Source organism: Eublepharis macularius, chromosome 6 (genome assembly GCF_028583425.1).
Source record: "Eublepharis macularius isolate TG4126 chromosome 6, MPM_Emac_v1.0, whole genome shotgun sequence".
Lineage (NCBI taxonomy): Eukaryota > Metazoa > Chordata > Lepidosauria > Squamata > Eublepharidae > Eublepharis > Eublepharis macularius.
The window spans coordinates 80,871,239-80,886,145 of record NC_072795.1 but is presented as its reverse complement, the minus strand read 5'-3'; the positions used below and the strand labels follow the sequence as shown (position 1 = coordinate 80,886,145).

General features: G+C 42.6%; 1 protein-coding gene across 1 annotated transcript in view; it reads right to left on the bottom strand.

Annotated features, from left to right (window-relative positions):
- Nucleotides 1-769: 769 nt before the first annotated feature.
- The window catches only part of LOC129332856 (inactive pancreatic lipase-related protein 1-like), a 32,045-nt gene continuing 17,907 nt past the window's right edge, over nt 770-14,907 (bottom strand). Inside the window, exons 9-13 of the mRNA XM_054984152.1 lie at nt 12,506-12,624; nt 8,943-9,072; nt 6,864-6,975; nt 3,746-3,913; nt 770-885 (exon numbers count right to left, since the gene is read on the bottom strand). Of these exons, the coding sequence (XP_054840127.1) occupies nt 822-885; nt 3,746-3,913; nt 6,864-6,975; nt 8,943-9,072; nt 12,506-12,624 (593 nt within the window). The 3' untranslated portion in view covers nt 770-821. The remainder of the gene's footprint in view (nt 886-3,745; nt 3,914-6,863; nt 6,976-8,942; nt 9,073-12,505; nt 12,625-14,907) is intronic.

The window sequence follows — 14,907 nt, the reverse complement described above, 5'->3', positions numbered from 1 at the left end:
TTGCTGCTGTGCAGTTAAAATGGCTGTTCTTCACCTGTAATGAGGGACTATTTGAGGCAAGGGGAGGGGATTAGATTAGATTAGTGATTCCCAAACTTTTTCATATGGTGACCCACAAGTCCAAATTTACTTTGTATGATGACCCATCCAGAGCTGGCCCAAGAGACTGAGAAGAAACTGGGAGGGGGGAGCGTCGGATTGAGGAGATATGGGGAAATGGCGGAAAGGTAGGTGGCAAGTGGCTCAGTGTCATACAGCTCCCACAGCAGTCAGAGGGCAGCGAGGCACTGCCAAGTGCTACGCAAGAAGTCGGAATTCTGAAGGAGCAGTGCCAAGACCAAGACCATGCTCAGAGACCTCTTTTTCTCCTCTTCTCATTTTCCTATGTGCTGAACAGCTCCCACCCATTCTCCTGCCTTTCCTCCTCTTCTTCCAGCAAGTATTGTAGTTACTAGTTGTGAGACAGATTCCACCCTCCCCCCTATTATTGTCACAAAGGGCAAGGTGAAAATGTCAGAAGGTGGCAAGGAAGAAGGGGGGGGGGAGAGAAGGGTGCAAAGGGCAGGAGCTGCTAGTAGGGATGGATGGCCTGCAGCCCATTTTCAGAGGCTTTCAATCCACTTTTGGGTCCTCCTGACCCACAGGTTGGGCAACACTGGATCAGGTTATTTCTTCTTATTCCTTTAGTATGCTATTATGGGGAAATAAGTGTAGCAAATGATGCATGGGCAGATAATGACTACAAATGCTAATATCTTGAAACAAAGTATCCAAGTAATACTACTTTTTATTAACATTTCCATTAGAGTCCTTGCATTTTGTTAACAGGGTGTAAGTGTTTGCAGAACATCTTCTCTCACCGTTTCGCTGCCACAGAAATTGAATCTGGGAATAAACAAACAACATCGTTAGTCTAAATAGCTTTCTGGTTAGTCTTGTACTGCAATTCTGTTTTTAAACAGGCAGGCTAATTTGTATCTTGCACCATGAGCAAAATTAATTTTAAAAGCCAGCTCATTTTATGTTTCTTATTTTCTTTTTAAATTATTACTCTTATTCCATCTTCATACCTTTGCTGGTTATGCTTTCATTTGTTAAATGCCTCCAGTGCTAGGAAGATGCTGTTTATTTAAAAAGCATTTTAATAACACATTATTACATTTCATCCTACCCTTCCTCAAGGTTCTCTTCTCCATTTTATCCTCACAACACTCCTGTGGAGTAGGTACACTGAGAGGGCATAACTAGGCTAAAGTGTTTTCATGATGACTGTGACGACATTTGAACCTGGGTCTCCTTGGACCTAGTCCAGAACATAACACTTTAAGGTTCTTTAAGGAATGTTTGGGCATTTGCAAGCTAGTCAACCTGAAAGAGAAGGGGAATCATTACCACATAAGTGTCCCTGTCACCTATTTTCTTTATTTGGAGTTCTGTTGCACACTCAGAATTCTCCCACGTGCAAGGAGTGCCCCAATCGGTTCAAAAGAAGGAAGCACGGCCCTATCTTTATGCAGATTTCCTTCTATTGAAATCAGTGGGCTGACCATGTTCATCTCATAATCTTTATATTACTATCCTACTTTGCAAATTAAAAAAAAATCTCCCCAAACGGACACAAACATATATTAAAATTGAATAGACTTGGGTAGCATTGCTTTGTAAATGCCTGGACTGAGCTGGCCAGTATGGCCTTCCTTTGAAGGGAATTTTATTATAGAGAAGGCCCTGGACTTGTTCACCATCTGCTGAATTTCAGACGGAGGCACATACAGTAAGACTTCTCCTGAAAAATCTCATACTATCCTATTATCAGCAAATCCCCCCCCCTCCCCCAAAGTATGCCGATTTAATAATTTTGGTACGACCCACAAATGCATTGCTTGTGACTATAACTAAACTATAACCAGGACTCATTTTGAGGGGGAACGCACAGGAACGCAGTTCCGGCAGTTCCCCAAAGAGGTCACATGACAGGTGGCCCCACCCACCTGACTCTCAGCCATTTTGGGCCCGTTTTGGCCTGGATTGGGCCAAAATGGCCTGGATCAGGCCTCTGACGGGTGGTGGATCACTCTCCTGCTCAGCAGTGGCCCGATCCTGACCATTTTGGGCCCCTTTTCAGCCATTTTCAGCCCCTTTTTGCCATTTTGGGCCCAATTTCTGCCCTGAATAGCCAGGATTGGATCCAAAACAGCCAAGATAGGTGATGTCAGGGGGTGTGCCATATGCAAATCAGTTATGCTAATGACACACTTCCGGTGCTGTCAAGGGATGTGGCATATGCTAATGAGTTATGCTAATGAGTTCCTCCAGCTCTTTTTCTACGAAATGACCCCTGACTATAACATACCAACAGATGAATGTTCTACAAGTCAACAGAGAGACTAAGTATTCAGGTTATAGTTGGAAGGCACCTGATACAGTGCTATGTTGAAGCTGAGCAAGTACGGAGCAGCTTCCACACGGATATTCAGATCTGCTTTGTTTTCCTTACTGCAGTGCTGTTTGGGGGAGCAACCGCATGACATTGTCCTCTGTTCATTCTGTTTCTTTTTGTTTCCCACTCTCCGCCACCACTACTTTGTTGTCATCTTTCTGGTTTGGTATGATAATTTTATAAAGATTCCAGTCTTTGGATGCCATGTGGATGGAAAGGTTTGTAAGTCCCACTCTTATCAACACCATATTCCTTGCTCCAGCTGCCATCCCCCATGCACACTGAAAGCTTTTTTTAAAAAAATCAGTGCATTTCATAATAAAAAAAGTCGAGTAACACCTTTAAGGCTATCCAACTTTATTGAGGTATAAGCTTTTGAGAACCACAGCTCTCTTCATCAGATACATCTGACAAAGAGAGCTGTGATTCTTGAAAGCTTATGCCTCAATAAACTTGGTTAGTCTTAAAGGTGCTACTGGACTTTTTACTATTTTCCAATTACAGACTAACACGGCTAAATCCTCTGGTTTCATAATAATGTTATAATAATCTATTGCCACAATATATTAGTACCTCTGAATTCACAACTTTTATTTTTGAAAAGTCTCTAGTTTGTTTGTTGCAGAGAAATAAGGGGAAATGTACAGCTGCTTCACATTTCCCTTTATAACTCTTCAATAAAAAGAGCTAAACATTTTAAGAATCTAATGCTGGAAACAAGTAGACTGTGGCAATAGTTTGTTTTAATATTATTATGCTTGGTGGTTATTGATTTTTTTAAAGCCCTTTGGTGGCATGGGGAAGAACAGTGGCTGTAGGAGGCTGAGGCAAGGATAGCTCAGGAAAATTGCTCTGCAGATACTCCATTGTCAATGCAAATGCCTCTATATTAGCAACGGCAATGAAAGCTACGTGGAAAATAGTTGCTCATAAATGCTGTCCTGTGTTCTATGACACAAGAAAAATGAGATGTAAATTAAATCAATAATATATAAAATAACTATTTTATAAAGTGTAATTTTGCCCATTCAAACTATTCCGCACAATGACCCCTGGTCTAGCTAGAATCCAAATATTGGCTTACTTATATTTTCCTTTATATATTATTATAAAATGTTGAACCATGAATTTGCTTAAAGGGTATTTCAAATGTACTGACCCAATCAATCAATATGTAAATGATGCAGAAGAGAGAAAATTTAATCTATAAATCATGTTTGGTCTAAGGGCCGTAATAATAATAAACAAACAATCAATCTATAAATCTGCATTTCTTTCTTTAAAAAACAGCAAATGTATACATACACATTCCCATATTCTCCGTCTTGTACTGTAATCTTTGCTGCTCCCAGTCTGGGAAAAGTTGGATTTATAATATTGTTGTTCCAAAGAAACTTAACCTTAGTAACTGTTGCAACATTAATTTCTACATCACTGAAGTTTGAGTAAGTTTTATCAGGTTCGAGCTTCCCCCTTGAAAAGAAAAAAAAATCATTGAAAGGTGGGTTTTTTATACACATACGTCTCCACTTTCTCCATCTTGCTCCAGACTCTTTGTTCCTCTGCTCCCTGTTTAGGAAAGTTTGGGCTTATTGTTCCAAAGGAATTTTACTGTTCCAGCATTGCATTCTAAATTGGTGGAAACCCGGAAGTGACATCAAGCCTCTCTAGGAATTGGTTTTACCATAGAGTTTCCAGCAATTGAGTTTACTAGATTGATTGATTGATGTTATGCCATCACCAGCCACCCCCATGCCCCATGCCCCTGTCTTCTGCTGGTTACTAGGCCATGCTTTGTAAGCCTAGGTGTGAGATCCACTAAATGATGTCTACAGACAAGAAATCTGCTGAATATTGTTCCCTGTGCTCTGGAGTGCATGAAAGTGTGCTGTCGAGCTCCTGGGCCTATTCCCTGTGCCTTTCCCTTCTACCAGCCAGGTGAGAGATGGCAGGAATGGAGTCTGGGAGCAGGAAATTTCCACCCCCCACCAGGGGAATGGGATCTCTATTGCTAATTAATGTAAAGTTTTGAATGTATATTTACTGTGATTGAAAATGCAGGCCCCTATAGCAAGAAGGCAGGAGCCTGGATGGGTGAATGAAGCATGTTGTGATTGGACAATATCTGTACCCTAGGGGTACAGTTCAGAGAGAGAAAGTGTTAAGTTAGGGGAGTCAGTCAGTCAAAGTGGAAGTCTGTGTCTGTGTGGATGAGAGGAGAGAGTTATTCTGTGAGAGAGGTGCTGAGGGAAGAAGTCTATGGTTTTTACTTTGTGGATGAAATCAGCCTGTGTGGCAAATGAACTTCTGGAAACTCAAAGAATTCCATGTTCTTCTCTTTTGGAGATATTTTTAGCCTAAGTGACAGCTGTGTAGAAAATTAGTCTTTGTGATTGGATCTGTGTATAAAATTTTAAAGCTCTATAATTATTTTGAAACTACCAAGCTTATGACAACATTCTGACCCCAATATATTTATAAATTATTCTGAAACCATTACACATATGTACTTATAAATATACTTGATTTCTGGTTAAGCAAAATTCCTGTTTCATCTAGAATAAAGGATGCCTTTTTTACCTCACAGCCACCCCACACACTGACCATTCTGTCACACTACTATAGCTAAAACTTCCTATACATTAAGTCAGACTAAGGAAATCAGGAAGGCAGTGATATACAAGTCACATAAAGAGGGAAAAACACCACACTGGACATTGCAGTTTGGTAAAGGTACTGAGGAAACCCTTCTTTGCTAAGTTTGTTTGGGAAGAATCAGTTTAAGTCAGCCTGGAAATCATATACTTTTTTCCCTTTAAAAATACGTGTCATGACTAGGGTTTCGAGTTCCCTGGCAGGACGGGGGATCCCCTGCTCCCTGCCTCTGCCCCCCACTGCCTCATGCCTGGCTGGCAGGTGGGAAAGGTGCGGGGAACGGGCCTGGGAGCTCCGTAGGATGTTTTCATGTGGGGGCCTTCCGTTCATTGTAAACCTGGGAATAATATTCCTGGTGCAACAATGAAAGGAAGGCCCCTGCGAGGGGTATTTCACTTAAAATTGGTTGCACTTAAAACTGGCGTGCTTTGTGCACATGCATAGTAATTTCCTCCATGCATGCCCCCCACGACCCCCTCCATTCCCTGATTTGGAACCCGGAGGACTTGGCAACTCTTAATCATTAATAGTGTGTACATTCATAACCCTGCTACTGAGGCCCACACTTTTAATTGGGAAGGGTTTTTTTAATCCTAGCAAGAGGAATAAATGTACTTGAGCATAATATGACCAACAGATAAGTATAGTGGTTGGGGCAGTGAAAAAGGCAGGCTTATTATAGCATAGGCCAACAATTAGCCTATGCAGCTTTTTCCATGTGCTCCAATGGGGCTTTGCCATATTTCCTGAACATTAGCCTGTCATTCTACATGGAAACTTCTTTGGGATCTGAGGCAACTTTCAGAAGCAGTTGGGATATGGCATCATTGCTAGTGGTGGGGGACAAAGAATCAACTGCTCAAAAAGGAAAGTTTTTTTTAAAAAAAAATCCTAGTATGTATGCTGGGCTTAATGAATTACCTTCTTAAAATCTAGCTATGAGCTATTATAAAGTCCTGCCTTGCTACACACAAACTCTGCTTATTGATGTTAAGTATTAAAAAAAACACTAGAGGAACTATCCTGACATGTAGCCCCACCCACTCACCCCCAACCCAATTTGGATGAACAAATCAACACATGGGGACTTGCACTTGATAGAAACTTGGAGGGACTCGTTTATCCGTAGTTAAGTTTTTTATTATTTGTAATCATGGGTTAAGTAAGATATCCATATTTGCATATTATGTTTAATAATCCTTGTAGGTAAAACTTAAAATACATTGTCAAAAGCCAAAAAGTCTCTCTCTAGACTGGGTCGTAGAGATTTAATGAAACTGCATGGGGGCAGGTCAACCCTGGACTTCCTTGGTGGTCTCCCATCCTAGTACTAATTAACCAGGGCTGACACTACCTAAATTTCCTTGATCTAACAGTATCTGGCTAGCCTGGCCTATGGTGGTCAGATCAAGTGATTTATATTGGGACCAAAACTCCTAAAAACATATGCATAAGACTGTAGTACCTCCCAGAAAAAAGTTCCTAATGAGATGATGGAGGTGGGGGTGGGGCGAAATTCATGGAAAATGTTGTCTGGGCAGTGGCAAGGAAAATGGCAAAGTCCTGTTTAATTTTAATTTGTTTTCCTAATACTCCCCTACCCCGACGTATCATCATGCTATTATATGAATTGCTAAACCATGATCAGAATACACCTCTGGTCATCATGCATTCAAAATGGATATCCAGTCATCATGGAATGGCTCAAAAATGGGAAATCCAGGGTCAAATATCTAACACTGTGCAGTTTTACTCCTACTGAACTTACTGGAAAATTTGATATTGTCTTGTGTTCCCTCCAGTTCCATATAGGGCAACATTTATGTATCCTCTGATACTGCTCTTCCCAGACAGTGTGACGGATAATTTGTACCTCCAACCTACATCAACATAAATAAAGTTTGGTTTTAGTCAGTACTTAGAAGTTGCTGTTCCTACTTTCTGCTTTGTTTAAAAATGTAACCATTCATTCAAATAATCTTTGAATAAAGGGCTAGTACAGTGGCCTCCATCTCAATATAGTTGCATGACATGAATGTGTTGCTTATAACAGCACAAGAGAGGGGAGAAGGGGCATGCATATTTCCATCCATATTCCAATATGGATAGACATTCTGTAACATTGTAGATATTACTTGGTATCTGGCTCATGTCTGGATCCAGGTAGTACACTAAAATGTGGACATGCATTGGATATTGAAAGCCATGGAGGTATAGTGTTAGTGTCAGACCACAATATGGGAGACCCAGGTTCGAATCCCTACTCTACTATGAAAGCTTGCTGGCTGACCATGGGCCAGTCACAGACTCTAAGCCTATTGCACAGGGTGGTTGTGAGGATAAAGTAGAAAAGTGGAGAATGTTGTAAGCTGCTGTGGGTTCTCATTAGTCCTTTTTGCACTAGGACTTTAAAGCATTTTAGTATCTGTTCTGCTTCCCAAATTCGCAAGAGTTTCACGCTTGCAAGGTAGTCATGGGATGCAATACCAATGTTTGTCAGCAGTATCCCTGATTTTTCTCCGTGTGGACATACTGCTATTTTATTTTGAAGCCGCTGCCGAGTCACCTCTGGCCTGATTAATTTCAGCGCGAACTTTATACTCTCCTTCTGCTTCTCTTCTCCCCACCCCCTCCTTTTCCCGGGAGCTGATTGGTCTGTTCGGAATTAACAACCCGCACCTTCCTCAGCTCTCTGAACTCCTTTCCCACCATTTTTATCAGTAAAGTGAGGTAAGGGTCATAAGGATGCTTCTCCATTGGCTTCCTTCCTCCTGGGTATACACGCACTCTCTCTTTTTTTCCCCCGAAGCCTGGAATGATTCCTAAGGTTGCTGCTTATCCCCTGTTGGCTTTAAAATCCAGGAAAGGGTTAAATGGCTGCTTTTCCCTTCCTCTCTGGAGGGTATGCACTCTCTCTCTCTCTCTCTCTTTTTTTCAAAGCCAGGAATGGGTTGTAACCTTGCTGTGTTGTAACATTACTGTAATTTCTCCAGGCTTTAAAAGCCAGGAAATGGTTAAATGGCTGCTTTTCTCTCCCTCCCAGTGTCTGCTGTTGATGCCAAAACACCCCCACCAAGCATGCAAAACAAAGCAGCAGAGAAGCTGCTTGGAGGGGATGATGGAGCAGCATTTTAACCCTTTCCTGGCTTGGCTTTAAAAAAAAGAAAAGGAAGTGGAACAAGCACAAAAAGTACATGTTTTCCCCCAGAACTCTGCCACCATTTGCCTCTCCAGTGGGCACAGGACAGCCCAATCAGCAAATACAGGGGTGGGGGGATGGAATGGGTTCCAAGGTTGCTACATTACTACGCCTGCTCAAAATTTTTTTAAAAGTGTGATGTGAATTGGAAAGCCCCGAAAGCCAGAAACTGCACCAGAGCTTCAAAGCTGGTCTAGAAAGAAAAACAAGATGCCAAATAGAAACTGCCTCAAACAGTGTGGAATGTGGGGGTGCCATACCAAAGCTATTGCGATCAGGATGAATGCTCATAAATGGTGGTTTAAACCGTAAGTGTGAAAAGGGCCATTGAGGAGAAAGATGGGGTATAAATTAAGTAAACAAAAATAAGTAAATATGTAAATATTCCTGACTGATCTGTGTATAATCTTGTCCTGTGGGTATTTTTTTCTGGATGGATCAGTGCATTTGTCTGTGTAGATTTAGAATCCACTGACATGCTTCACGGGAAGGATACTTTTTGGTACGAGGTTATTGTTGCTCCATATTCAAGGTGGTAATCAGCAGTATATTGTTTCACACAGTTCTTGGAGCTACCGGTACATACTAGAAGTCAACCTTCAATGTTTATTACAACAGCAGAAATGAAAAAATATTCTTGGAACTTACGGGCAAAATTCTTGGCTTCTCCAGTATTCAGATAGAGCTTCTGAAATCCAGAGGTGATTTTGTTTTTAAATTCATCAGCATAGTGACCCATTTTAGGGCATCCACCTTTGGGACATGGGAAACAGGTTCCCTAATGAAAATATAGTGGAACAATTAATCCCTTTGGATTATGGAATATTTTCCCTCCTACACAATTGTAACAGATTGTGACCTAACAATCTGGTCCAGCAACACTTGTTTTATGTTGCCTTATGCTTGGCCAATGATACTTTACTCTGGTGCAAGACCACCTTGGCAGTCCATGCCATGTGGTCAGGACATTTAAAAAAAAATTACTAGGTTTTCTTATGTAGCCTTGAATGGTGATGGAGGAAAGTGCCCTCAAGTCATAGCTGACTTATGACAACCCCTGGTGGGGTTTTCATGGCTAGTGATTAACAGAGGAGGTTTGCCTATCTCTGCAACCCTTTTCTTTGTTGGAGATCTCCCATCCAATTACTAAGGCCAACCCTGCTTAGCTTCTGAGATCTGAAGAGAGCAGGCTCACCTGGGCTATCCAGGTCAGCGTATAGCCTTGAATACCCTTTCTATTTTCAAGCCCTATTGTCCCCCAAACTCTTAGGAAAACCCATGAGAGTTAATCCAACATTTTAAAAAATTGCATTTCTCTCCTGATTTATGTGAATTGTGTTTTCCATTTCTTTATGTAAATGGTGCTTGCATTTTTCCCAGTGGTCTCTGTTATCTGAATATTTTGGGTATCCCACAAGCTGTTCAAATAAATAAAGTTACATTGTATGATATCCTTTAGTCATGGAAAATAATTAGATTATTTTAATGCTTTTATGATTAAATTAGTGGACAATTACTTTTCAAAAAGTAGAGCCACACTTAAACTTATTATTATGATAAGCTGGCTGTGGTTTGCTCACCATCATGTCACCACCAGCATCTTGTTCCACCCACAAGTCTCCACAATTACTCATTGATGGATCTTAAGCATCCACCATTACCCTAAAATGCCCAGAACTTATCTTTTGGATTAAAAGAACAAAGTGTTTACCTAAGAGTTCGCATCATGGATGTAATTCTGAACTAGACATGGGCACAAAACAGAAAAAGCCCGAAACGAGAGTTTCGTGTTTCATCGTGAACCACGAATTGTGAATCACAAAACTTTACAAAATTGACATGTTTTCCTAAACAATTCGTTCGTTTCATGATTCGTCAGAACCAGGGGCATTTCAATGGCCTCCTTCATACCTGGACATGCCAAACTTGCAGGGAGACTTCAGCAGGCTGTCCTCCACTCACCCTCCCAGTTTGCAATATGTTAATCAGGAAGGGTGGGAAGGGAAGTGCTGCCAGAATGCATGATTGAAATGGGGACTGGGAGTTGCTGGATCAGAGGAGGACGAAGGACCAGCTGTGGTGGTGCTGGGCTGGGAAGGAAGAGTGAGGGGTGGGATGGGGTGGAGGAAAAAAGGCACCCTCACCCAAAGACCTTCTCACAGCAAGGCCAAGAGCTGGAAATAAGAGGCTTCTTTCAGTCTCTTTAAAGCAGCAGCAGCCAAAAGCACAATTCCAAATCCTTCCACCCTCTCTCCCGTTCCAATCCCAGCAAAATGCTGACATAGTTCAGAACAGGAGGTCTGTAGTTGGCTGACAGACCTGCCTAACAGGGTTCGGTGAGATTGGTGTGCCCATGGCTACAGAAGGCCCACCTCCTTGGTTGCCTAGGAGATTGGCCCCCAGCTCCTGGCTGTATAGGGCAGCATGGACGCTCTCTAGATGGCTAGGAGAGCTGCTAATTAAGGGTAAGTGGGCTATGATTGGTGTTTCCAATCTCAACAAAAGGTCTGGGCCCATTATTGCCTAGGGACTCAATGGATCGGTGCCAGCCTGTCTGCAATTACGAATCATTCACGAAGCTAATGAAACAGACTAAAAAGTCATAAATTTCATAATAATTTCATGATAACCGTGGCCCCACATAACACTGTTTTGTGACACATGAAATGGCTCGTTTCGTGATGAAATTTGTTTTGTATTTCAATTCATGCCCATGTCTATTCTGAACTGCACTACAGAGTATATGATTAATAGAGCCACAAAATGGAGCTAGGGACAGATGAAGGCGATCTCTACAAACCTGAAGGAAGTGCCAGGGTTTGCAGAGAAATCTTAAATCTAAAAAAATATATTGTGAGATTAAAGCCCCCCCCCCCCAGTAGAAACAATACCTGTAGATTTAAGAAAAAATGTCTGTTAAACTATCTGGGGCCACTGGAGGTTACTCAGCAACCACAACAATATTGCTGACACCTTGGTTTCTGAAACCTGGAGTCAAAAACAGACCTGGAAAAGGTCCCATCTTACTTCCCTGTCATCTGGGATTGCCAGGCGTCTGATTTTTCCCCAGATAGTCTGTTTTATGGGGAGAAAGTTGTTAAAATATTAGACATATAAATGTCTGGTATTTTTGCACGTGGGAAACAACGGCTGGCCAGTGACCTGTAGGAACTGGCAGAAGCACTGGCAGGCCTTCCTGTGCTACTTCCACCCCCTTCCCCCACCCCTCTCCTGAGGAAAGGGCTGGCGGCCTCACCCAGCCTCCGCCTCCTATGCCACATCCCTGCTGCTTCCAGCCTACTTGCTCAGCCTACGGCAAGACAGGGTAGTGGCCAGCCCACCTGCGAGCCAGGGAAGCGGCCCTCATGCCTGCTCACTCGGGCCTCTTGTGCATAGCAGGAAGCAGCCGGTTGGCCTGCCTGCACACTGGGGAAGTGGCCAACCCGCCTGCTCACCCAAGCTACCTGCGCACTGAGTAAGCAACCAGCAGGCAAGCCATCAATGACACCACTCTGCAGAAGTGATGTCATCATGCTGAAGTTGGGAGCACGCACACGTGAAGGGGAGCAGTTGGGTGAGTATTGGGGTCTCCATCCATTTTGGGGGGGAGTACATCTGGCAAGCCTACTGTTATCATGTCTGCTGGTGGAGGAGTGCTTGCTGGAGCCCCGCCCATCTGCAGCAGCCATTTCCAGACTTTTCCTGAAGAGAGGCTGCCAATGGGAGGGAAAGAGTGAAAGCTAAAGAAAGTGGGGCAGATAAAGGTAGGTTCGCTGATGAATTGGAAGAGAGAAGGAAACAGGTAAAGGGGATAGGCTATGGGGTCTCATAGGGAAGAGAAAGAAGAAATAGTGGAGGATACAGGAAAAATGAGATGCTCCCTACAAGTCCTAGTAGGTCCCCTGCACACAGTGCTATAGTGCTCAGTTCTACAGCTTTTAGACTTATTCAAAAGCCCTGAGCAAGCCATTGTACAGTCTCTATGCAGAAGTACATCTTTGGATTTAGTTTCATTTTTCTTCCACAGCGTTCTAGTGTAAGTTATAAAACATTCCTTCCCTGAGTGGAAAGCACCTTCTGCATGCAAAATGGCACCATAACTAGAACCCCCAAAGTTAAAGGAACTTTGTGCAAACTGGAAATCCGTAGTCTACTGTGTGTATGACGTGACAGTAGCCTCACACGTTTCTATGATAACACAAAGAACATACTGTTTCAAATAAGTTGTAGCCTGCACAAGGATAGCCTAGAAATCCATCTGGAGAGAGAATGCTGTCGGAATAATATTTGTAGCTCCGCAAATGGTTACAAGCAACAAAATCTCGGGTTCCTGTGGGGGAAAAGGTTGCTGTTACGTACTGCAGATTATTTTTGACTACTTCATAGCAAGTGGCTTGACAAAGGCTACATGCAAACCCTATGGGTTATTCCTCATTCTTGGACTGAGTGGTAATGATGACATTCTTTCTGACCTTCGTTTCATCACCACTTTACAGATTCTGCCCCTAGTAAGGTCGGGCATACATCAGCTGTATGAGAGCTGCAGAGGTTAAAGCCTGGTTACAAGTTCAGAGAATGCTGAGTTGCACCAGAAGTTGCTTGAAATCAGTGCTACATAAGTACCAGAGAGAGTGTGATGACCGAGTTACATTGTGAAATAAATTGTTCTAACATATGGACATCTCAGTTCTATCATTGATGGTAGCTATGACGAACAAAACTGTCCCAAGGGGTAACTTTAAAGACAGGTAATTCTTTAATCTTGGTGAACGTAAGTTCATATCATAGTTCAGAAACCTTGATTCATGTTTCATCAAACCCCCAAAGTACTGCACTGAGTAATAATGCAGTTTTGTAAGGCTCAGCTAAACAATATTTGAACATTGTCTCACTAAACAATGAAGTAGCACAAGCAAGCAATTTATAGTAGACAGTTTTATATATGAACTTTATCCTTTCGTATTTGCCATTCAGGAGTAGTTTATAGTCTGTCTTATATGTAAATAATTTTTTATGCTTATAACTAAAACCTGTTACTAAGATGATACTTTCATCTGATTACATTTTTTTCTGCTACCACTTCAAACTGAAGTGGTATTTTTCATAGTAACCACATGACACTGTCTTCATTTTCCAGGTCTTCCCCTGCTTAGTTTTGATATGTCTCAAAGCTGGTTTGATATATTTCCTAGCAAGCATACAGTGCAAGTATGTTTGCATACTACCTATATAGGAAAGTGTGCATTTTCAACGGTCCCGCCCATATTGGTGCCATTTTACTGCTGTCATTCCCTTGCACCTGTCATTTTCCCTGTAGCGCAACTTTTTTTGTCTTATTTTTTTTTAAAAAATGGTAGCTGTTAGATTGCTATATCACTATGCTATACAGATAGAGCAACTGCTATTTTTTAAAAACGCCAGCAAATGTCCCCTGGTGCACTCAGTGGCGGTAAATGACAGGCACAAGTGGATGACCAAGGAAAGTATATTGAAAACCCTACGTGGGCAATCTGTTGCCACCATGAACATCTCTGCATTTGCAGTATCACTGAATACACAGCAGAGAATCATTACCATGTGGATGCAGCCTTTGACACTTAGTGTTGGATAATACTCAGGGGTCATTTCGTAGAAAGAGCTGGAGGAACTCATTAGCATAGTTCGTTAGCATAGCTCATTAGCATATGCCACGCCCCTTACCATCACCAGAAGTGTGTCATTAGCGTAACTGATTTGTGTATGCCACACCCCCTGACATCACCTATCCTGGCTGTTTTGGACCCAATCCTGGCCATTCAGGGCAAAAAAAAATTGGGCCCAAAATGGCACAAAGGGGCTGAAAATGGCTGAAAAGGGGCCCAAAATGGTCAGGATCGGGCCGCTGATGAGTGGAAGAGTGATCCACCACCCATCAGAGGCCCAATTCGGGCCGTTTCGGCCCCAATCCAGGCTGAAATGGGCCCAAAATGGCTGAGAGTCAGGTGGGTGGGGCCACCTGACATGTGACCTCTTTGGGGAACTGCTGGAACTGTGTTCCAGCGCGTTCCCCCTCGAAATGAGCCCTGATAATACTTAATAATAATTTGATACTGATGAAACTGGCTGTTAGGGAAATTTCTGGTTAAAAATGGTAAGAAAGTCCGTTCTTAACCATTAGGGTGGGGTGCTGTTCTCCTGACCCCTTCCTAGAATGAAATGAAGCATGGCTCATGGATTGGCTCAGATGGCTTTCACTTAATCTGCAGGAGTATGGCATGGAGAAAGCTTATAAGCAGCTTCCTAGCTTCCTCATTGCAGGCATCGTGTTGTAACTTGGTACATTTGTGTCATTCTATCTCTGAGTAGATTGGGCTGAGTTAACATCAGACACTAATGTCTGGTACTAGAAGTGAAATTAATTTTAAGGAATAAATCCCCAGATCTCATCAAGTGGGTAACTGTGATGGACAGGAGGCTGTCCTACCCCTGAAAGGGAAAACAGCCACTTGGCTGTTTCATCCCTGAGCCTGTGGGAGCACTGCCTCAGCATCCAGTCACCATTCGGAGAGGGGAGAGGGAAGCTTGGAGGGAAATGCAGCAGCAGCGAGTGGGTGTCTGCCTCAGCAAAAGAGAA